Raw genomic sequence first — 24,562 nt, forward strand, 5'->3', positions numbered from 1 at the left:
TTGGAGAGAAGAGAATACTGTATTTCAGCGCTTGCTACGATGTCACATACACATTATACAGTGCAGGTCAGTACAACGCCAGACACGGGATACAAAGAACAAACCCCCGCTGCCAATGATGCCCCTCTCCGGACCCCGGTTCTCATGCAGTGTGCGTGCACACAAAGTGTGGCCACAGGATAGAAACCCTTTGTGCATTTACAGACCCCGTCCAAGGGGTGCTGGCAAGGGGACAGGGGAAAGGGACTGCTTGAGAGAGAAAACCGAGGCAAATTGTTGCGGCCTGGAGGAGCCCTGATATGCGAACAGTTCCCAGGGGAGGGCTCTGAACATGGGTGCTGTGATCGAGTGGATCTAAGATGGGTTATTTAATGAGACCAGGGAAGCACGTGTCCAACCTGGGGGGCCACAGTGGAGCTCTGCGTTCAAGGGCTGCGGGGTAGGATCCCTCCTTGGAGCCACGTAACCTGACTACTCAAAGGTAAACGTGGCTACCCAAGATAAATCCCAGGAACCAGAGGCTTCCTGCAGACCACGGCCTCTGCCAGCATCTCCGCCCTGGGGCAGTTGAGACATTAGGGACACTGTATTGCCCTGGGGCTGGCTTCACTTAGCCAGGGATCTCTCTGGGTGTGGGGGTTTCTATTCAGCAGATCTCCAAGACACTGAAAATCACTTGGATTTCCTGATCATTTCTAATCAACTCTCTGCATGAGCCAGGGATTTTCTAAGCCAAAGCAGGAAGATTTTCTAAGCTGCAGACAGTCAAGCCAAGCAGTGAGAGATGTCAGGGCCCTCGGGTGTGCGCGGGAGATGATAAATTCTCCCCAGAAACACAGCCCTGAGGTATGGGGCAGCCAGTTAGTACAGAGGGCGCTGCGTGATACTGCCCAGTGTGGCCTCAGCACAGTCTTGTGAAGCCAGGCACTGGCACTCTCTGACCCCTGGCCAGGTCCCAGCCATCTCCCACTGCACAGGCTGACTCAGCACGCTCAGGAAGGTGTTGGCAGTGGGATACAAACAGGCAACTTTATAACTGGTGCCACGACTGGGCGCTTTGAGAGCAGCTGTCAGGCTCTGCCCACTCTTTGCTGCCATCTACCCACTTGCCTCTCCTCCCCACTTGGAAAACAAAATCTGTTGACAGAGGAATTTCTTTTGAAGGGCCATGTGCCCACACTGCCACTTCTACCTGGCAAACAGGCCCGCTAGAAGGTGGCTAGAAGGTTAAAGCCCATCTACTCGGCTAGTGACTACTGAACTTTATGTCAGGACCCAGCTAGAAGCCACCACCTCCACTGAGAGGCACCCAGAAATCCACAACTGGCCTGGCCTACACAGGATCCAGATGTGCCCAGCTCTTGCCTGTCTCTCCCTACGCTAGCTGGAACCACTCAGCACCAACAGCCGTGGTGGAGCGTGTACCTGCGAAAGCAAATGCTGTGTAGTGCTGCTTGAAAGGTTGCAGTGAAACAGAACACGACTCGCTACAGAAACGAAGGATGCGCGACGCCTGTTAAATGCTTCAGGACAAGTAAAGTGAAGACTGCTTTTTTAAAAGAGTTAAATGCGCACATTCGTGACCCTTCTGAGACTCAAAGAGCTCAGCCTACGTGTTGGACTCGATTGAGCTATGCATCTGGGTGTGAGCATCTGCAAACGAACAGCTTTGGATGCTCAGAGTTTGAAGGCAACTCATCTAACCCCAATACATGGAGCACATATTAATTATCTGCAGCAAAGTGATCTGCATTTGATAGTGCTGGGAGACACCTGGTGCTGTAGGCTGCTGCCTTCTTACCTCTGCTCTACATGGCAGTGGAGAGCTCAGGTTACACTTTGGCAGGAGAGTTTAAAGGAAAAAGCATGTTAAAATGCTGCAGACCTGTGAGAGGGGGTCTGGTCTGCCTGGGATGTACCTGCGAGTTTGCTTACCAGCCAGCAGGAAACACGAGGCTCTCCCTAATATAGCCATCTTGCCCTTGGCTCTGCCAGGATGGAGCCATGCCAGATACCTGCTTCCTTTCCCATGCCAAGACTCCTCACTAGATACATCGAGGGCACCTTCTTGGAGCAGGCTAGCAAGTCACCAGCTACAAGGCAAGGACACCCCATCCAGAACCAGGGGCTGCATCCATAAGCTCGTGGGGAGACAGACCTCTCTCCTGTTTGAGCTCCCAGGGGCTATGAGAGCAGGGAGATGTGGGCAGTGAATCGGGGCCTGCTGTGTGCAAGCAGATGGCACCTCTGGTCTCATAACCGAACACGCAGGCTCCCAGGAGGGCAACGAACACACGAGATTGACAGGATTAGCCAAACTGTAAGTGGTTGAATAAAAGCAATTAGAAAAACCCCAGCTAGACAGCCGAGCCAAGCAGAGTCGCGTGGGCTCCCGTTCCGCTTCTCACAGGCCTCGCGCCCGGGCAGCGCCCGAGAGCCTGTCCAGACATCTGGCAGCTTCCAACGGGATCGAAATCCGGACCTTAGAAGTCACTGAGGATGCTGATGTCTGCAAACTCGTTCCTGTACCGGTGGGCGTACAAGCTGAGCAGGAAGGCCCATTTCAAGGAGATGAAGCTCCAGACGCATGACAGGTAGTAGCTCTTGGGGTCAGTCAGGGCTAGGGGAGAAAAGGATCTGGTTACACACAGACCCCCCATTTGTGCAGCTTGTGAGGACAGAGATGAATCCCACGTGCACAACGGGGGCTGGTATCATGCTGGGGTTTAGGGTCCCTCCCCCTGCCATCTTCCTCAGATACGTTGGGTATCGGCTGCAGCTAAAATGGGATTGTGATTGGGCTGTGCTAGTGCTCCTGTTGGGATTAACTCCTGGAGGGTCCTGGCTAGAGAGTCTTGCTTCTCCACTCAGGGTCAGATTGAACAAGGAACAATGGTCTCAAGTTGCCGCAAGAGAAGTTGAGGTTAGCTACTAGGAAACGCTCTCGCTAGGAGGGTGGTGAAGAGCTGGAACAGGCTACCTAGAGAAGTGGTGCACTCTCCATCCCTGGAGGTTTTTAAGACCCAGGTAGACAAAGTCTTGGCTGGGATGATGTAGTTGGGGCTGGTCCTGCTCTGAGCAGGGGGTTGGATTAGATGTGACTTCCTGAGGTCCCTTCCAACCCTCATTTTCTGTGATCACCACAATGGGGAATCTGGAAGGAGTTTCACCCCCATGGTCAGACTGGTAGACTCCAAAGGGTTTACCTTTCTCTGCAGCATGGGGCTTGACCCTCATCTTTGGCTCCAGTACACTTAACACCCCATGAAGCAGCATTTATCTCAGCTTTATCTGTGGCAGGTTTGGGTGCTTTGGTGTCCTTTGGGCAATGGGCCTTTGTGACAGGGCTGACTGTGTTGTTAGACAGGGACCATCTGGGTAGGGATGATCCTGTCTCAAGCAGGAAGCAGGACTAGATGTGCCTTTCAGAGCTCCCTTCCAGCTTGACTGGTCTGATTTTATGCTCACCTTGCCAACGACACAAAGGGAGGCTATGGGAAACCTTGGGGGCAGGGCAGTGGGAGGACAGCAGGGCTTGCAGTACAACAGCGCTGCTCAGTGACTGGCAAGAGACACTGCTCCATGCCTGCCTGGCATTGGAAACGTGCTTCTCTTGCAATAGGATGCTCCTGTTGCCAAGGGCTAATGGCAGCCTGGGCTGCATTAGTAGAAGCACTGCCAGCAGATCAAGGGCAGAGATTCTTCCCCTCTGTTCTGCATTCGTGAGGCCACATCTGGAGTCCTGTGTCCAGTTTTGGGGCCCCCACTACAGAAAGGATGTAGACAAATTGGAGCGAGTCCAGTGGAGGGCAATGAAAATGGCTTGGGGGCTGTGGGACACGACTGGTGAGGAGAAGCTGAGGGAACTGGGCTTCTTTAGTCTGGAGAAGAGAAGACAGGGGGATTTAATAGCAGCCTTCAACTCCCTGCAGGGTGGTTGCAAAGAGGACAGAGCTGGACTGTTCTCAGTGGGGGCAGATGACAGAACAAGGAGCAATGGGCTCAAGTCGCAGCAAGGGAAGTTGACATTAGATATTAGGAGAAATTTTCTCATGAGGAGGGCAGTAAAGTACTGGACCAGGCTCCCCAGAGAGGTGGTGGCATTTCCATCCTTGGAGGTTTTTGAGGCCTGACTAGACAAAGCCTTGGCTGGGGTGATGGAGTTGGGGCTGGTCCTGCTTTGAGCAAGGGGTTGGACTAGATGTGACCTCCTGAGGTCCCTTCCCACTCTCATTTTCTACAGTTCTCTCATCTGACCCCCACCAGCCTCGCCTGGAGCTGCCAGTGCTTCACTTAATGTGAACGAGCTAAGGGGGAAGCCCAAACGTGAAGAACTGCAGGCTTCACACACGTGAACGTTGCCAGCTCCAGAATTGGCGACCTGCCCTGTGCAGGCTTCAGGGAGCCAGGGGGAAATAACTGCCAGCATACAGCCTGGCATGAGAGAGTGGGTGCAAAGGGCTCTTTCCCCTGCTCCAGCACCTGCAAATGCAGTCCTGTATGGCTCACAGGAGAGCTCAGCACTGCTAAATGCCATTTTAAAATCAGCACCTTGCTCATACAGTGTACATCAACCAGCCCCTTTCTGTCCCTCCCACTACTAAAGTCGATCCTTCCTACCATCTCTGGGGCCTTCAAAGGCTCCTACATTAAGGTCATATTGTTAAGCAACTGAGACCTCTGGTACCCTGCTCTGGAGTACAAAGGAGGCACAGCGGTGTGGGAATCAAAGGTCCAGGCACAAGCATTTCAAGCAGGCACAGACAAGAGCAGAGAGCAGACACCCAAATCTCCACGGGACGGGACTGCAGGTTGCTCAGGGCTAGGCCCATGCTCAATGTGGATCCCTAGAAAGTGAGGTCTCCCCAGCCAGTATTGTGTTCACGAGTCACTGGGGCAAGGATCCTGCCTCTCTGGTATAATGCCAGTCTGTTTGATGGGATCCTGGGGTTTTGTTTTTAAGAGATCTGCAGGGCACCGGAGGCTGAGAAGGGCAGACGGCCTGAGCAAGTGCAAGGCAGATTCATGAAATGTCTCCAGGCCTAGCCCCACAAAGCCAGAGGTTCACTGGATGTGACCTCCGCCCAGTCACGTAAGCTCGAGTCTTTCCACCCCACCCTCCCCAACACACAACTGGGCTAATGCCACCCCGACCACCCTGGCTGGAGCCTACTTACACTGGTGTTTGGTGATGGCCAGAGCGAGGAACGTGCAGAATCCCACCAGGGAGAGGACTGAGAAGAGGATCCCGATGCAGAGGAAGAACCTCAGCCCTTTCAACCAGGTCCTCCAGTAATCCTGCACATACATCACATGCGTGATTAGGGCCCAGAGCGCCAGAACACCTGCTCAATCAGACAGCAAGGGGAGTCAGTGTCACGGACCGCGCAGCAACACAGAAAGGCGTCTACAACAAATATACAGCTTCTCCCGCCCCGCACGCCACTTAAGAGCATCCAGGCTTTGCAACACCTTGACTAGCCCCCACCCTTGTGTATATGGACTAGGATACGCTTTTCCATTCCATGCTGATGCTGGGCTTCTTTAGGGACTGGGTTATTGAGTTACCTTTTACCTATACGAGTGGCTTCCCGCCCTATATGAACCCACGCCCTCCAATGCTTGCCCTGTACATAAGCACCGAATCGCCCTCCTGAGAACTCCTAGCAGGGTCTTGCTATAACGGACCCCCTTCCAAACACTAGCTCGGGACTTTGCTCACATTATTTGAGCTTCAGGGAGAGAGACCAGCTCAGGCTACTGGCCCGGGTGCATCCAGGAACTGCAGTCCGGGTCTCTGCCATGACTCCCAAGGCCTGGGCCCTGCTTTTCCAGAAGACTTTGCACGCCCTTTCTTGCTGTAGTGCCCAGCTCCTATTGATTTCACTGGCATGCAGTGCTAATGCAAATCTTTGCCAGATGTCTGAAGCTGGAGACTGGCACGGGCAGTGAGCGACCCTCTGTAAAAAGCCCTGGGGGTGGGGAGGAAGCAGTCTTTGGGGCTGAATCTTGCTTTCTACAATAGCCTTTCACTGTCAGATGCATGAGGCCGCTGTCTTCCCTGCTACCCCCTTAACCCTACCCCCTCCACCAATCTCCTGCCCCATTCAGTCTACAGCTTTCTACATAGAACGAGGCACCGGCCCCCACAATCACTGTACAACCCCGATTCACCCCACCCCAGAGCACGAACGGGGAGGGTTGTTAAATGGTATACACAAGCGGGGGGGGGGGGGGGGGGGGGACTAGTTTTATGTGGCCACCCTTAGCTCAGGCCTAACCAGAGCTGATTGCCGCTGCAGGGAATTACAGGAAAAAGGACATTAAGTGTTTAAACAACAGATGCTGGTACCCGAGAGAAGCCTCATACCCAGACTAGATCACGGTGTGCCAAACCAGAGACATCTCTGCAGCTTGGTCTGATGAGCTTACGCATGCCTACCTCTAGCCGTGGGTATCACTACCAGATGCACGAGACTGTCGAAGGAAAGCAGACCACAAACTCTCCCGAGAGCCCCCGAGGTCCGTTCCAAGTCCAGGAAGGAGGATGCCCCAATACGTGAGATCCTACCTTTATAACATCCTGCTCCTGGCCACTGCGCTCATTAATCTCCCCTCCCCGACAACCCTTTTAGTTCTTGCCCTCCCTGCCTACCTTGCTCCAAAAGTAATCGTGGAGAAATAAAGCTGGAAGAGAACTTTGGAGGTTGTATCTAATCCACCCCCCCTGCTTGCGGCCGGATCAGTCCTGTCCAAACCGTCCTATACACACGCATAATCTAAATTCTTATGGACACAACAGCAGACATCGCACCCAAACCTGCCACAAGCAGAGAACCACGGCAGCCAACGTCCTGCTGCCGTTAAAGCTTGTTAATATGTGCCCGTGCTCCTGGTACAGAGAAAGGCAACCCCCCAAGTCTGCACCAATCTGACTCGGAGGTAAAATTCCTTCCTGGCCCCAGATACTGCAATTGGTCTGACCCTGAGCAGAGGGGCAAGACCCTCTAGCCATGAACCTCTGGGTTGGAGTCCCAGCAGGAGCATTAGGCACAGCCCAGTCTCCATCCCAGGCTGCAGCCAACACCCAATGTCTCTAATGACTCAACGAAACACTTAAGAGTGGTCTAATGTGGGCACAGCAATCAATTCTTCCCTAATCCTCTTGGGAAAAATGCTGCTAGTAGATCAAGGGAAGAGACTGTTCAGCAATGGGAAGGTCACATTTGGAGTCCTGTGTCAAGTTTTGGGGCTCCCCACTATAGAAAGGATGTGGATAAGCTGGAGAGAGTCCAGCAGAGGGCAATGAGAATGGTTTGGGGGAGCCCACACCTTGTCAGGAGGCAGAGGGAAATGGGCTTATTTAGTCTGGAGAAGAGAAGACTGAGGGGGGATTTAATAGCAGCCATTAACTAGTTGGGGATGATCCTGCTTTGAGCGATGATCTAGTTGGGGCTGGCCCTTCTGGGAGCAGGTGTTGGACTAGATGTCACCTCCTGAGGTCCCTTCCAGCCCTTTGTTTCTATGATTTCTATGAACTCCCTGAAGCGGGGTTGCAAAGAGGATGGAGCTGGCCCGTTCTCAGTGGTGGCACATGGTAGAACAAGGAGCAATGGGCTCCAGTTGCAGCTAGGGAAGTTTAGGTTGGATATTGGGGAAAACTCACTCACTAGGAGGGTGGTGAAGCACTGGAACAGGCTACCCAGAGTTTGTGGCATCTCCATCCTTGGAGCTTTTTAAGACCCGAGTAGACAAAGCCTTGGCTGGGATGATGTAGTTGGGGCTGGTCCTGTTTGGAGCAGGGGGTTGGACTTGATGCGACTTCCTGAGGTCCCTTCCAACCCTCCTGTTATCTGATTCTATGAATAGTTGTTCTCTTTTTCCCTAAAACCTTAAAGAAAATATCAAAGGGATGAGACACCCAACATGGGAAATTTTCAGGCCAAGCCATCTAGGTTTGACATGTTTTTCCTAAGCAACTGAAAACTGAATCTCAGAATGGCCACCTCGCTTGTAGGTGACATGACCGACTCCAGCTGTAATCAGGTATTGCTCTGGTTTAGGCCTCGATAGTCAAGGGAAGCTATGAGTGATTCTCCACGGGCCAGGAGTCACTTAATCATCAACCCCTCATCGCAGTGCTAGTTTACAAGCAAGAATTGGTTACTCTTGGCGAAGACCTTGGCTGGCTTTCTACCTTGACGCATTCATGTCTTACTGGGTAACTAATGGGCATAAACTCTTTGCAGCGTGCCACCTCCATTCATAAGTCATTTTAAGAACTATGTGGACTTGATATGTCCAGGAAAATGCATTCAACGTGGTACATAACGACACCAGGGCTTGAAAGGCAGCTGATTTGGAGCAAAGGTGCCGGAAACAGCTTTGCATGCCATAAAAGCAAAGATATGTCGCTAAATCTGGTGGCTAATCTTGCTAGCTCTCTTTCATAATTAAGCAGGGGCACTGCACATTGTAATGGAGCTAAGAGAAAGGCTCCTTTGTCTCCTTAATGCTACAACAACCGTCAAAAGTGGCAGTGCAAATCCACTGGGCTTGGCATTAAACCCACTAATAACTTTTTTAGCTAGTTTCTAACAGGCTTTCCCGATAACACCCAGCCACTGGGACAGCAATACTGCTGGATTTACTCAAAGCGTTGTAGATATGCAGAGCACTCTGCTGATATGCATAAAGGTTAATTGCATAATTTGCCGAACTACAAAACACAATGCCAGTCTCATCTACCTGGTACTTACATTACTCTAATGAGGGGTTATCTGCAAACTCATTAAGTGGATTAAGCTGCTTAAGCGTATAGCATCTTTCATCCCCGCTCTCTACTTTGTAGCACGTGCCAACTGTACTGCAGTTAACTGCGCCAGACACAGTGAAGGAGGAAAATGTCTGATGACTGCTACTGGAAGACCTGGAAACGATGGGACCTAGTCCATTTTTGAACTGGTAATTCCAAGGCAGTGAACAGCTTCCACCTATGCTGTTTTTGGTGTATCCTTGACATCAAGTGGCAAAGCCGACCTGTCAACCATCACTGCAGTACTCAAACAATGGAGCCTACACTGGCTTGGCCATCTCTGCAGGATGGAAGATGGGTGCATCCCAAAGGACATCCTGTATGGGCAAATTGCAGGTGGGGAGAGAAGAACAGGGTGCCTGAAACTATGCTTCAAAGTTGTCTGCAAGCAGAATATGGCGGCTTCTGGAATTGACCCAAACCTTTGGGAGGCCTTGGCAGGAGATGGGACAGACTGGGGCTCCCTTCTCAATCATGGAGTCCAACATCACAACGAGAAATGGTTACTCGAATTCCAACAGAAACGTGCCAGAGGGGAACAGCCTATTACTACAGTAGCTCCTAACACTGTGACCACTGTGGCGAGAAGAACTTCGGCCTTTACAGCACAAGAGAAAATGCACCACCAGTCACTAGAATAGTTGCAATATCCACCATCGCTCGCTGATAAGAGGATGCCTTATGGCCTGGCAGTAAGCGGTGCTGGTGAGCACCCAGCACTGAGAATGCCGTGGACTTTGTGAGTACTGCTTGCATAAAGCACAGTAACATGCATACTCTAGGTACCTGGCCTGTTCCAGTCTCAGGGCTACTCCCTTTAGGGGAGTTTCCTAGCTACACAGGGAAGTCCCAGGCCAGAGCGGGGAAATTCTGCTAAGCATGTGGCTCTCAGGTTGGGTTAAGTTAGGGAAAACACAGCCTTGCACCCAAAGACCCAGGGAGAGAGAGGCAAACACTCTTCCAGAGGGGTCAAAAGGGAAAGAAGAGCTGATGCAGGGTGAAACCAGGATGTGCGAGGGAGGTGGAAGCGAAAAGGCAGAGCAGAGGTGGGGAGGTGGAAGGTGCATCCCCACCCCAAAGCCTATAAGAACAGAAAGGCAGACCTCCGCCCCCTCGCTGGCTTCCTGTTTATCTGGACAGGCAGCATCTAGGTGCTAATCCTTAAAGCGGCTCCAGGCATGCAGAAGCTTAATGCCACAGATCTCGCTCAGCCAGCTACTGCTGATTTTACAGAAGATACAGCACCCTGTGTGAACACGGTGGCAAACGATCACCAGATACCAGCGCAGAGCTGCGGTTAGCAGGAAGACCCTCCCTGCTCTGTGAGCCCACGGAGAAGGCCGTTAAAACAAGCCCCACTTGAGGCTTGGCGGACGTATCTAGCACTGGTAGGTTAAACTCCTGCTCGAGACTCCACGTTGCTTTTCAGCTGGCTCTGTCTGAGGAAGCAGAAATTCAAATCACATTTAGAAAAACAAGACAAAGGGAAACTTCAGGTTGACAGCTTGCAAAACAGGAGGGTTTCCTCATAGACGGTGCAGCTAAGAATGAGCTTAACACAATGACTTGGCACAACCTGCTTGGCCGAAGCGCTGACTCGGGCTGCCTGTGCCTCCCGGACCAGCAACCAGCTGAGATCTCACATGACAGAAACTCCTTCAGCACGTGAAGTCACTTGTGCTGCTTTTATAACAAAACCTGACCTTGCATTTTTAAAGGCTTGAAAGAAATGACTTGGCAGCTTTTGTGTGCGCGCTCTGGAGTAACCGGTTCAGACATGACCAAGCAAAAGCCTGGGTGACTTGCACAACAGTGACAGTGCAAAGTAGGCCGCCGTGCATCTTGAAGGCACATCCCAAGGACTTGTGTATAGTGATTACCTTCAGACTTGTCTCCACACCTGTGATTAACTCAGGGAAGCAGGTGTAGGGTGGCATGTGGGAACAGCAGTTGACCTGCTTCTTTCTCCAAAGCCATTCGCCAGCCCTAAACAAGGGACTCGCCTTTAGACATGGCCTTGCTGCAAGCTGGTTGTGTATTTCTGTGCAATGCAAACTTCTCTAACAGGCGCAAGGCAGCCAAAGCCCGGTCTTGGGATTATGAAAGTAGGTCAAAGGGATTCGTGACAGCCTGGAATCTCATCTGCTCATGCTGCTTGTTCCCAAATTCACAGAAGTGGGAGCCTCAAAGACAAAAGAAAAGGCATGTATGTCAGTGCCATCCTGCAGGCAGCAAAATCTGACAGTCCTTGGCAACTGCAATAGCTGTTAAATCAGCATGAACTCACTACAGTATTTAGGATTTAAGATTGCTTGATGTTCTTGTATTATTTAAAGCTCAGGGTCAGGGCATCAGTGCAATCCTGAATGACGCTGATGCCTACAGTGTAAACTGGCTCCCCTCGCACACCATAACTAAGCGTCATAGCAACCTGAGACTATACACATGATAGTTTCACCGAGAATCTAGAGATGCAATATGCAGATGCAAAACTTAGCTCCCAAGATTATTCAACTTTAAAATTCTCTTGAACATCAGCTATTCCCTCTCATACAGATTTCAAACCAAGATCAGCAGAGCCGATTATACTTCAAGGAACATCAGTGCAGGGGGACAATTGTTATTGGGGACAATTCTGCTTTTACTGCAGAATCAGATCAGCCCAGGATGGCTTCTTCCACATGCTGCTCACATTTTCAAGACAATCAGATTGCCGCAATGGGCACTTCATCTATTTGCCTGTCTGGATAATGCTCTCACACCCCTGATACTCTGAAGAAGCAGCAGAGGCCTTGGAGGAACAAGCTGTAGTAAGAATCAGAGCTTGCAATGAATTTTACTTGACTGCAAAAAAGCCACAAGGCAGGCAGAACCTGAAAACACTTTTGAGGTCCAACCTCATTCCCCTGGGTGCAGGTGGCTGGCCAGACCTTGGAGAAGCAGTCTCCTAAGTTAAAAATGTCAGAAGTGACACTAGGCCACAACAGCAAGCATCGATTTGGGAAGAGTAAGCTTTCATCTCAGAGTATTTTTTTAGCCTGCTAATTCAACAGACCACTATAAGTGACATGGATTATAGCACGTCTAATAAGAGAAACCAGATTTACCCAAAGAACCTTGTCTGCCTATGCCCTTAGACCAGCACGGCTACAGCCAACACCCCTGAAACATGGGTGACAGCACTTGCACACAATCCTCACCTTAACACGGGTTCCCTCTTTGTCCTAACTCTAGCAGCCTGGCTTTGAATTCCTGTGTTGAAAGTGATGACGTTGCAGCCATGGCAAGTCCAGGAATTATATATAAGAGGCAAGGATTTCTTAGGGTGGTATCGTTTATGGCACCATTTCATCAGGACCTGATGGAGAAGGTCTTGCATTTAAATGCTTGTCTAACACTATCCCAACAGTGGTCCCATAAAAGAGACTGCCCGAAGAAATCCTTGCCTTTTGAATTTTGGAGAAGCTGCGTATGATGTCCAAACTGAACCATTTGCTAAAAGCCTTTTGCACAGAACAGCCCCAGGGATGCTGTGATGAGAGGGGGCTGGGTCTCTCTTCCCTGTGGTGTTGATGGATGCCATTTCTTCCAGAACCCATAAGAGGAGGACTCTCCCGGGGTGGATCTCTGTGCTGGGGTAGGCAGACTAATGAACTGAACGGCCTCTTCAGGCCTGAAGGCATCTGAGTCATGCCAACTGCACAGGACCGGTCTCAGCTATACGTGACGCATTTCCAGGCAGCTCAGCGTTAAGGTTACCTAGCAATCCTGCCGCTCACACGGCAGCGGGTCTAAGAGGCATTCTTTGCACTAATGGACTCTGGGCTGCTTAAAAGTCAGCACGCAAGTGTGCAGGCCGCACAGTTCACGAACAACCGTTCTGAAGTGCCATTCCTCAAAGGCCAGCACATACCTCTGCCGCTCATTACAAAATCAAGTGCTTTAATCCAAGCTGGATCAATAAACTGCTGGGCAGAAAACAAGGGGGATTATGAGATGAGAGCCTCCACAATGAAAAATAATGGGAATAACAGCCGATAGACTGGAGAATTTATTGTAGCACTTTTGGACAGCGTTTATAGCTTCTCTGAAATTCAAAGCCTAATTCTAGAGAATTAGGACCAGCGCCTGCCTGAAAGGTAGCCTTCTTTGATATGCTCAGTGAATACTTACAGTAAATGAAGTCCTGGATCCCTTCCCATCCACAGGAATCCAAGGCATGCTAGATCATAATAAAGGCAGTGAGGCTTTATCTAAGAAACACAAGCAGAGAGCAAGAATACAGGACAAAAGCTGCTGCTGGAGCTTGCAAAGACTCTCTTGCCTTAACTTGTGGGATGTTTGTTTGACACCCCTGGCTTAGGCCAAGTGGAAGTAACTTCAGACTCCTCACACCTACCGGAGGCTGCTGGGAGCAGCATTGTCCTTCCAGACTTTGCTCCCTGACAGCTATGCATAAGAGCACCAGAACAGAGAAAGGAAACAATGAAAGCCAGCGGATATCCCATAGGCCAGTGCTACTGCTTTAAATCAAGCAGCAGCTATGGACCTTGTCTGAAGGATAGCACAGGGATGCGAGATCAAGACCTTCTTGGAATAGGCCTGTTGTACTCCAATTTCTTCTCCTTTTTCAATATCTGAGCCTGTTCAGGACTGGCTCTGATACGCCCGAGATCCCCTTTGTTGGATCTCTTTTGGATCCAGGGAAAAGTCAACATCCGTCTGCGGCACAGAGTCTCGAATGCTTGCAATTTTCTCTTGAACACTTTCCAAGTGTCCAACTTCCACAGCTGTGCATTGCTCTCAGTGCTTTGAAGACTCTGATCTTGGTATTTAGCAATGGGCCTGTTCTTCTGTATCGCATTCAAATTCTTTACCATTGCCCGAGCTTTGCCAAGGTCACATCTTACCTCACTTACTGTCTTCTGCTAAGACTGCACGCAAACAGGCAGAACCCAAGACTTGTTTCAAGGGCTCTTTACCTACATGTAGTGTGGCTCCTTCCCTGGCTGGGTCAGCGCGTAGCCCTTTGGATCTCGCCCTCTGGGATATCCTGTTATGGGTTTATCTTCGCATTAGGTCTCTCAACTCCCCCTATAACAGTGTTCTGAAAAGAAAGCCCCTTCTGTGATGCTAATGAGAGAGGCAGCCATAGCGCTGCTCTTCCGACAGCAGGGGCACACAGTTGTCAGAAAGACTATAAGCACTTCTGGCTCATGGCTTCACGTGCCCTGCATAGTAGAATCCCATCCTGCCTGCAGCATTTGGACAATACAGCAAGCAACTGCAGTCATGGATGTTTTCTTCCTCAAACTCTCTCTCCTCTCCAGCTGGACTGGTTTCCTCCTTTTCAGGACTGAGAACCGTGGTAGCACAGTGCTGTTTACTACACATTTGAGAACGCTTTGCTGGAAAAGTCTTCTTTGAATGAGGACTTATCTACGCGTGGGGTTACGCAAGTCGGATATTCCCAAATAACTCCAGGAGTGGGGACTTGCTGCTTGGAGAACAAGCGGGCGGCCTTTCCCGTTTAGCTTAACTCACTGCTGGGTTAAGAAAAGGCAAGTACATCTGCACTGCAGCCTCCTGGGGGGATGACTGCCAGAGTTAAAGAAACAAAGGGCTTGTGAGATCTGACAGCAGTCATGACTGCATTGGGATCTCAGCGGGAACACATGACAGCTCCGGATGAATACGGGGCCTGTGATGCTTGGGCCTGGCTTCACTTTGATGCACGTGCTGTCAGCAGCCTGAAGACAAAAAGATCCTCCATGTGACAACAGGGCACCCTGGGAGCCCAGAGAAGAGTGTCCCCACAACAAGATTAGGGTCATCGTGGAATAAGGTGTCGAGATGGCTCTGCTCTCCCATCAACAGGAAGTATGCCCTGCACGAATGGGACCACAACCCCGCTGGAATGTGGCACAAGGGGAAGGTGAGAGCATGGCTGAGCACTGGTCTACCAGACCAGTGATAGTCAAGTGTAAGATCCTTTCAAGGGTGCTGCGGGGTGCCACGCAACGTTAGCATGGCTAGGTGTGCCAACGTGATTCACAAGGTCAGAACAGAGATTTCAAACAGGAGTTCACGGCGTTAAAAGCCTGCTGACCTGCTGCAGATGTGCTGAGCTCTTCGCAGCAGCAGAACTGCTCTAGTGTTTTTCTGTAATCAAAAAAAAAGAGAGAAGTGAAAACTAAGAACTGGCATTTTTTGAGGGGTGCTTGGCATCTAACAGGGTCGAGACTACTAGGCTGACTCCAGCGCTGAAACAATAAGTGCCCGAGTCAGCTGCATACCTCCCCACGACTGCAACCAGTTACTTCGGTGAAGCTCCCTTGCTGAATTCGCATAGAGAAGCGGCGTCAGGCCTCCACAAGCGGCACTCCAACAGCAGTTTGGGGAGTCTTCACTTATAATCTTGTCTTCACTTATAATCTTGCATCCTTCACGCTTGGAAACATGTCCCTTTTCATGTATATCCCCACAGACTGCCTCTAAAATGGCCCAGGGCTAAAGACGGTCATTCCACAAAACACAAATCAAGAGTATTTCCTACTCAAAGCTACACAAAAGGGTTATATCTGAAACAAAGATGAATTAACCTAAATACACAAAGCCTCAAGAAGAGGCAGCAGACCTAGACTTCCAATGACAACTGACAGCAAGTCGGGAACAGAAGCAACAGAAGCTGAATTTCTTTCAGTAAAAAGCCAACTTGGGTATTTTGACAGGGTTTAAATGCGATATTTAGAACATGCATAAACAAACCAGTTCAAAGGCAGGCTGCCGCCAAGTTTGGTGGACAAGTTTCAATGAGAAAAAGGTGGATAATTAGCCTCTGCATTTCGATAAGGTAATTCCAAAGCTTCCCATGTTTGAAATAACGGAAGCAAGCATTTTATTTTCTCTAAATGAAAGAAGCCCAAAGCCGATCGCTCCCCATTCTGATTTTTCACCCTTCTGCACTACAATCACGAATGTCCGTGCAAAGTCCAAGCACTTCATCGTTTGACCTTGAACCAAGCAAGGGCTCAAGGATAAAGCTGCCAGAAATAGCTCATTGGACAGAAGACAAAGCGCGCCTGTGCATGGACACACGCAATCCGTGACATTTTCGTGCTAGTGAGTTCCCAACACTGGACACTTAAGCAACAATTAAAACACAGAATTGTTCGTTGGCGCTGTACAAGTTTCAGCTAACCATGAAAAATGCTATTGTGAGCTCTTGGCAAACGTCCGGGGAGAACGAGATCTGAAGTGCATTGCACTCAATAAAAAAACCGCTTGTGCTAACGACCTTCCCAACTGAACATCCCATACAGTTAATAAATGTAGATGTTGCCAATGCTTCAGGAAAAATAATTGCGTTTAAGAGAGCCTAAGAAGGTCTGCTCCGAGCTCAGGTTGTCACTCCGAGCTTTTGAAGACCTTGCCTTGCCAGGCTGGCATTTCTCCCGTCTCCTTGACCGGGAGACGTGTTTCCTTTTGAAAGCTCGAGCTGAAATAGTTCAGCTTGGGCCGTTCTGGGAACGAGTTAAAAAAAGGATTTTTCTGTTTGCTTGTCTAAACAGCTCGGATGCCAAAAGAACCAAGATTCAGAATTGCAATGTGTCGGGAGAGCAGTCCTCTGAGAACAGCTTTTGCATGTGCCGGCGGAGACTGGTTTTGATTTGGTCAAGCTCTAATCCCATAAAATTGCATTTTGGGCATGTGCAGTGCAAGCCGGCCCATTTTTCAGCGCTTTTGGGTTCAGAGGAAAGCAGGCTGCACTGCACATGTGCAGGAAGAAAGGCACTTGGCATCTCATGTCTTTGCTCAACGCTTAAGTCTGCCTGATGGGTCGTTTTCTTAGCAGCAGGAAATAAGATTTATACATTTCAGATGTTTTGCGCTTCTAATGTTCTACTTCAAAACCGAACAAATATTATTATTATTTTTCCTTGGCACTTCACAAACCTGTGAGACAACAGGTCTTGCCCTCTAGCAACTTAAGGCTGTCGCTGAAAAGTGATGGAAAGGGTGCACAAAGGTAATGATATTTTCTTCTCTTTTTGGCTTATTTTCTTCGTTTCTTAAAGCTGTGCAACCTTCACCCAAGACATAGGCAAGGAATTTGTGGTATTTTCATGTATAAATCTCAATTAAAAGACTAGCAACGTTGCAGAGCCTTTCCAACAAGTTCTTTTGATGTTCATTTTGTGTGGCTAGCAATTCAGAACATAAATACCCAAGGGCCTAGGTGAGTTACTAGGACCTTTGGACAGCCAATATAATATACACCTGTTAAACTGAAATAGCAGAAATAGATTGTGTCCATCAGTTACTTGAAAAGTGCTTTAAAATGTCTCTAAGAAGTGCTTTTCTGTACACGTATCCGCTTCTTGGCCATTGTTCCGAAGGATCTGGTGCGAATTATGTTCTCAAAGCACGAGAGTTTTGTAGGCTTTGCCAGAAAGATCTGAACAGCTTGGAAACAGTCACTCCGGTCTTTTTGGAAAATAAAACGCATTTGGTGTCAAGACAGAGAGAAAAAAAAATCCATCCAAGAGAAAATTAAAACAGAGTCAGAGTGGGGCTGGGATATTTAAACTGCACACATCCTGAAGTCATTCTGTTTTGCTTCTCTCTCTACGCTCCATACAAGACTCTAAGCTATCGACAGAGTATTAATTCAACCTTAAAACATAGCGTAAGAAGGAACAACCCTGCCGCTGCTTTTCCTGTTCAAAGCAATGAACCATCAGTAACTGGAAGTAGGTAAAGGATAGCCACACATGTGAGCGGAGATGGTCCTGTCTTGAGCAGGGGGTTGGATTATATGCGACTTCCTGAGGTCCCTTCCAAAATTCATTTTCTATGATTTTATGAGAAATTTGACCCAGCAGATTTAAGGGCCTGGTACAAAATGAAATGCCAAGTCGCAGAGACAGCTGGGATTTAACTTCCCCACTCGCTTTTCAGCCCCTTCAATATGCCGCCCTTCGGGCTGCCGGAGCCAGGTCCTTAGCTTGGTCTGTTAAATAGGAGCCCATGGTACAGTTTAGTCTGCATTGATTTAAGACAGAGGTGGAGTTTTCAAATCTGGAGGCCAAAATCCATATTTAAGTATTAGTGGTTGCTTTTCAACATGCGGAGCATCCGCAAGTCCCAGGTAAGCGGATGGAAGGGGGCAGCTGTCCAGCTTTTCTGAGATAATGTGATAATTGCAGACTCATAGAAATTAGGGGCTCTGTGGGTCTGCTCGCAACTGCTAGCTCCAATATTATATAAAGAGCACAGAGCTCTGAGTTTAAATCTGTAAGAGGAACACATCAAAGAGAGCGAAGAATGACAGCCAGCAAAGGAAGGGAGATTAGACAGCAGACGCAGCAAGGAAACAGATATTTGGGGTAATCTAAAAGATAGGCCAAGCACACTGACTGTATAAACTGATTACAGAGAGGAGGCAGCTTGGCAAGAGGCAGAAATAAATGATGCTTCCTACCAAACTGTTAAATCATGGGAGACAGACAAAAGTGAACCTCAGCCAGACAGGGGGAAGCATCTGGATAAACAGCCTGGGAAAAGGGCTTGATGTCACAAACAAATGAGGAGAGAATTAATGAAAAGGGATGACAGGCACTGAAGCAAACGAGCTCATCAACATGACAACTTGGGATCTGGAACACGCCGATCCAGAAAACCGGAGGAGGCAGAAGAGATGGCTGAAGCTCGATAAAACGTGTGCAAACAAATAGGCAATGATAAAAGAGTCTGGCAGGCAAAAATTGCCGCTAATGAGGAACTGCTCCAAAGATACTAACTAAGCAAATTTGTCCCTTGGACCTAAGAGAGCTTCAGGTCACCCTGTTCAGATGCCTGGATGAGGTTTCGGAAAAGATACATTTAGGCTGAGGAGCAGCAATTTGTGCCAAAGCCGGTGATTTCAGTCCACGTCTGGATCAGCCTTTTTTTTGTACCGGGATGGAAGAGCTGTGGTGCTCCAAATGCTGCATGCGTGCATGTGTGTGCACGCGCGCGCATCGTGTCTCAAACTTTAGCTAATGAACGGTCATTTTGTATTTGCTACCCTGAAAAAAACATGGAATTACAGAGCATTTACAGAAGAGTGGAAGGGCACGTTTACCAGCCCTACAAGGCCAACAGTGGCCTGGTCAGTCTATTCTGATCATAACTCATTAGCTATTTAACGAAACAAGCCAGAAGCAAAAATTAAACCAAAAGCCTGCATACCTGAGACTCAGGTGGCCGTGGCACCTAAATGCAGCGGGTGTTTCTCAACCGTACGCTAATTCTCACTTGGATCCTATGACCCCAGAACGCGGTCTGCCCTTTAATCCGCTGAAGCATCAGACTTTGTCTGCTTCCCTATAACCAGCTTCTTTTCCATCCAACTCACTATACAGAATCATAGAAAATGAAGGGGGAAGGGACCTCAGGAGGTCACATTGAGTCCAACCCACTGCTCAAAGTGGGACCAGCCCCAACTACATCATCCCAGCCAGCGTTTTGAGTTGGGCCAAGGATGGAGATGCCACCACTTCTCTGTGTAACCCGTTCCAGTGCTTCACCACCCTCCTAGTGAGAAAATGTTTCCTAATACCCAACCTAAACCTCCCTTGCTGCAACTTGAGACCGAGTTCAAGCTCTACTGTACAGCACACACATGCAAGCTGTGCTGTATTGCACACAAGCAGATACTCCAGAAAGGCTACTGGTAAGTAAGCCTTTATATTTTTCCTTATCATGCCTCTCCAGGTTTGTGGTCCTGTGGTCAAGTTAACTAACGACTGTAAATGTTAGCCTAGGCTCTCCACAAATATTGGTTCTGGACACATTCCTATAACTTGGCCTAGGGCAAAGCAAGTGATTTTCAAGCTTCTAACTCGAATCGACAGTTGTGTTAACAGATGCTTCCCAGTGTTAGCAAAAGGACCACAAGCTTTAGCCTGAACAGCCTCAGATGCTCACTGCGTGATATGGAAAACTTTTCTGACCTCACACCAGCCCCCCTGCAGGAAGCAGATTCTCGTGATCCCTCTGCAATGTGGAGTGATTCAGAAAAGAACATTTTCCTCGTAGCTCTTTTGCTATTGCGGATGCTGAACTGCTTTAACCGGGTCAGCAGGATGGGGAAGGCAGGCTGCACCTCTCCCTAAAGACCGAGGTTGCAAAGACCGAGCTATGAAGCGGAAGGTAGCTGGCTAAAGGGAGTAATCCTGCATGTCACAACTGCCGGCTGAGTTTTTGCCACACCAGACGCAGAATCAGGACAGCAGAAGACCAGCTTCCTGGAGACAACACAGAGCACGAGATCCCTTCAAAGCAGAAATACCCTTTCAAATAGGAAATACTTAGCCAGACAGGCTGGAACGAAGAATCACTCCTTGCTGCACCTATGGCTGATTAGCTTGGTGGAGCTGACAGAAGAACCCACGCTCTTTCTGCTTCACACCCCGACAAAATGATTAGCAGAGATCCTGGTTTTCTCCGATTTAAACCCCCCCCAATTTTCAGTTAAAAAAAGTAACCCCAAATTCTATTTTTTCCATGATTTAAATGAAATGCCACTAATATACAGATATACATATACACACATATACATACAGATAGACAGATAGAGCGGTGCTTCATTTTACTCACGGAAAAATTGTGGGGTTGGGCTTACTTTTTTTTTTTTTTCCCAACTGAAACTTGGGGATTTTTTAAACTCAGAGAAAGCCAGGATCCCTGATGATTAGTGAAGCCCAAGACTTTCCAAAGTGACTGTGTGCCTAATACAAGTGCTCTAAAGGAGTCCAAAAAGCAGAAGGGTGTTACAGCTTACTCCGTACCTGGTGGTGGGACCCAGCCAAAAATCACTGGTCCCTTTGGAATTTAGGGCTTATTTTTCAAACTGCACAACCCCGGCAACATACAGTCACCTCATTACCGATCCAGGGCTAATCCAGAACTTTATTTTTTTTTTTTTAAGAAACAAGGGCAGAGATGCTTTTAACTCTAAGCTACTATAAGCCACTTTGGTGATGGAGCTAGCTAGCCTCAATGCTGGGTTTACCACTGTAAAGATTCAAAATCTCAGCTTTTTAAAACTACTCCCTGCTCTTCTCTCTGTTAGGGTTACTCTCTGTTATTAACTTGAAGCTACACTCATTCAAGTACCATCACTCAGAGGTTACAAATGGTAAAGAACGTCTCCATTCCTCACTAGAGCCCTGCACAGAGAGAAAATTGCACCCACCATCCAACCTCTCAATGTCAAGACTGTCTTGGCTAGGAAGGAGCCGTGAGCTGCTGCACTGTTCTGGAGACTAAAAGCCACACAACCAAAACCAGAGTCTGTGGACAAGGAGACTCAGGGAGTAAAAGGAATACAGTGTGTATCACTTCCATTATTCCTTTCCTGATTTCCAGTACTCAGCCAGAAGTTGTTTCAGGGGTGCAATAACTCCTCCAAGCAGCACGTTCTGGCGAGGATCAAACACGAGACTGAGTTCAAATCTCACCAACAGTGCTTTTATAAACTGGTAATTCAAGGGACACCCGGAGAGAGCTTAGATCCTGCCAGGAGATGTCTGGAGGGTCTTGTGCACAAAGTCAAGAGAAATTCCTGCTGCAGACCTTCCAGCTTTGGAAAGCTTTGCATCTCCAACAGGACTAAAAGCGCCTGTAAACCAGAATGAAGAGTCTGCAGTTAAACCCTGTTTACAGCAAGGAACTTTTTTAGCGTGTTAGCAGACGCAGCTATGCTGGTGCTTGGCAGCTCTCAGAGTCTGCATTTGATCCTTGCTTACATCAACCTCTCAGGCAAACAGTGTCCAAGTTCCAGGTAACGTTTAGAGTCCCTCTCTGACATCAAGAATCTCCAGCATTTCCAGAATATCTATAGATATATCCATCCGTATGATCCCGGCTCCCCAGAGTTAGATGTTTCTCCCAAAGATATTGCTTGCCATTTAGCAATTGCATTTATTTCCGCGGTCTGTCTCACACGGTGCCACTGCTCATCCTGTGGCTGGGCTACACGGTCTAATTCCCCCGCAGGAAGAGATCATCTGAGCCGACCAGAGAGCTTTTCTGAGCAGGCAGGAATATAACAAGAGCTGAAGCTAGACAAGTTGAAACTTTGGACAAAGGGACAATTTGTGACAAGGAAGGGAATTCACCCTGTTTCTAGGCAGACTCTCCGCCACTTCGAGTCTTTAAATGGAGACAGAACATGTCAGTAGAAAATACAGACAAGCAAAATCACCCCACCCCGGTGGAGACTAGGAAATCCCTCTGGTGGAGACTTACTTATGCTGGCACAGGAGGCAGGGCAGACTTGCACCTTCCAGACTAATCAAAGTATGCGTGTGAGATTATCAGGGATCCTGGTTTTCTCCGTTTAAAAATGTAACCCCAATTCCACATTTGTCCATGAATAAAATGAAACACCTTTAAGATAGATAGATAGATAGATAGATAAAATGGTGTTTTATTTTAATCATGGAAAAATGTGGATTTTGGGTTACTTTTTTTAAACTGAAATTTGGGGTTGTTTGTTTTTTTTAAATCAGTCACCAGGGATCATGGTTTTCTCTGATAAAAAAAAAGCCCCAATTTTTAGTTTAAAAAAAGTAACCCCAAATCCACATTTTATATCTATAAAATCACCAGGAATCCTGGTTTTCTCTGATAAAAAAAAAGCCCAAATTTTTAGTTTAAAAAAAGTAACCCCAAATCCACATTTTTTATATATATAAATCACCAGGGATCCTGGTTTTCTCTGATAACCGCCTCCCCACACCCAATTGTCAGTTAAACAAAATAACCCATATAAAATACACATGCACACAGTATATATACTTTATATCTATATATGTGTATATATATTGCACAAGCTTTTGTGAGCTGAAGGTCACTTTATCAGATGCTGTGATGAAAATCTGATCAGATGCGATGAAATGAGCTTCAACCCAAGAAAGCTTGTTGTGTGTATGCACACACACATATACAAACATACATACATATATACGTGTGTGTATAGAACACAATCTACTCTGGTTAGTCTATAAGGTGCCAATCTACTCTACCTTCTACTTGACTTCAGACTAACACAGCTGACCGCATCTCTCAACACAGCTTAAACCAGGTCCCTGAAGTACTTGGTAAAACAGAGTAAGTTATGGAGCTGGACTGTTCTCAGTGGTAGCAGATGAGCAATGGGCTCAAGGAGCAATGGGCTCACACTGCAGCAAAGGAAGTTGAGGTTGGATATTAGGAAAAGCTCTCTCACTAGAAGGATAGTAAAGCACTGGAACAGGTTACCCAGAGAGGTGGTGGACTCTCCATCCTTGGAGGTTTTGAAGACCCGGGCTGACAAAGCAAGGGGCTGGACTAGATGTGGCCCCCTGAGGCCCCTTCCCACCCGAATTTTCTACGACTCTATGAACCATCAACAAAGTCCTTCTGCTGGTACAATCGCGTCTAAATTACATTTCCAACACCAGGGCTGAGTCAGAGTACGATGCCATCTTTCTAACACGCCCGGAGCTGACAAAGGCTCCCAGCACAACCCCGCTCCGCAGGAGACCCCCCTTCTCCGCAGGAGACCCCCCCACTGCTTCCCTGAAACCCTGCAAGTCCTCACCTAGACGCCTGCAGGCTCAAGAGCTGCTTCTGGGCACTAAACCCCCTTCTTGGCACTAAAGCCCCACTTGCCTACGTCGTATCGTCGCCGCACCGTGCAACAGCTGCAATAAACCCAGTCCCGCCAGCATGGGGTGCCCCGATACCCTAGACCCCCCCGTGGGGACCACAGGGGAGCCCAGGCTGAGCCTACGCCGTGCCGTGCCGTGCCAGCAACCCCTTGACCACCGAGCTCCTGGTGCCCAGGGTGAGATGGCAGGTGGCTGCCCCCGCGACGGGGTCGTGCCAGGCTCGCCTGTGTGAGGGCACCGGGCAAATGCTCCTTTTATGACCCCCCCCACTTCCCTGTGGGGTGCTACAGAGATCCCAGGGAGGTACAAGGGGGGGCAGCAGGGGCTCTATGGGGGGGGAGCACTCCCCAAGGGCCACATGGGGGGGGTTGGGGATCCCCGGGGGGGGAGGTACCTCCAAAGAGGGACCTAGGGGAGCACAGGGACCATGAGGAGGGGGGGCTGCACAGGGTGGGGGGGGAGCAGGGGGTCCCCAGTGGGGTTGACGAGGGCCAGGCTGCATGGGGGGGCAGCAGGGGTCCCCATGGGCTGCCTGGGGGTCGGGGCAGGGGGCAGAGGCTGCATGGGGGGGGTCCCCAGAGGGAGCTGGGGGGGGGGCAGGGGCTGCGTGGGGAGAGCTGGGGGAGGGGCTCCCCAGAGGGGGATGTGGGGGGGGGGGTCGCGGCCGCCGTACCGGAGAGCCCCCCCGCGGCGGCCGTGGCGGGCTGGCGGAGCGGGGGCGCGAGGCCCCAGGCGAGGAAGGCCGAGAGCCCCATGGCGGTGCCGACCGCGGCGTAGGCCAGGCGCAGCACGAGCGGGCGGCCCGGCGCCATGACACCGCCCGGCGGGGTGGGGGGGGCGGGGCGGAGAGCGGCCCCTGGCGGCCGGCGGGGGCGGCGTCACGAGCGCGACGCGCAGCGCGGACTCTCTACCCGGCCCGCCCCGCGCGCAGCGCCGGTCACGTGCCCGTGACGTCAGCTCGGGCGTGCGCAGGTCGCGCGGCTGACGTGCGTCGCCGCTTTCTCCTCCGCGGTCGAGGGGCCGGCGTGGGGGCACGTGGCGCGCG

General features: G+C 49.6%; 1 protein-coding gene across 1 annotated transcript; it reads right to left on the reverse strand.

Annotated features, from left to right (window-relative positions):
• SLC48A1 (solute carrier family 48 member 1) lies at positions 1-24,363 on the reverse strand. The gene is made up of 3 exons (XM_059719343.1): positions 24,191-24,363; positions 5,178-5,345; positions 1-2,620 (listed from the first exon to the last, which is right to left on the reverse strand). Exons 1-3 carry the CDS (start codon positions 24,327-24,329, stop codon positions 2,484-2,486), a joined length of 444 nt encoding a protein of 147 aa, XP_059575326.1. The 5' UTR covers positions 24,330-24,363; the 3' UTR covers positions 1-2,483.
• Positions 24,364-24,562: the final 199 nt, after the last annotated feature.

The sequence above is a fragment of the Alligator mississippiensis genome, chromosome 15 (assembly GCF_030867095.1).
Source record: "Alligator mississippiensis isolate rAllMis1 chromosome 15, rAllMis1, whole genome shotgun sequence".
NCBI classification, from domain to species: Eukaryota; Metazoa; Chordata; order Crocodylia; family Alligatoridae; genus Alligator; species Alligator mississippiensis.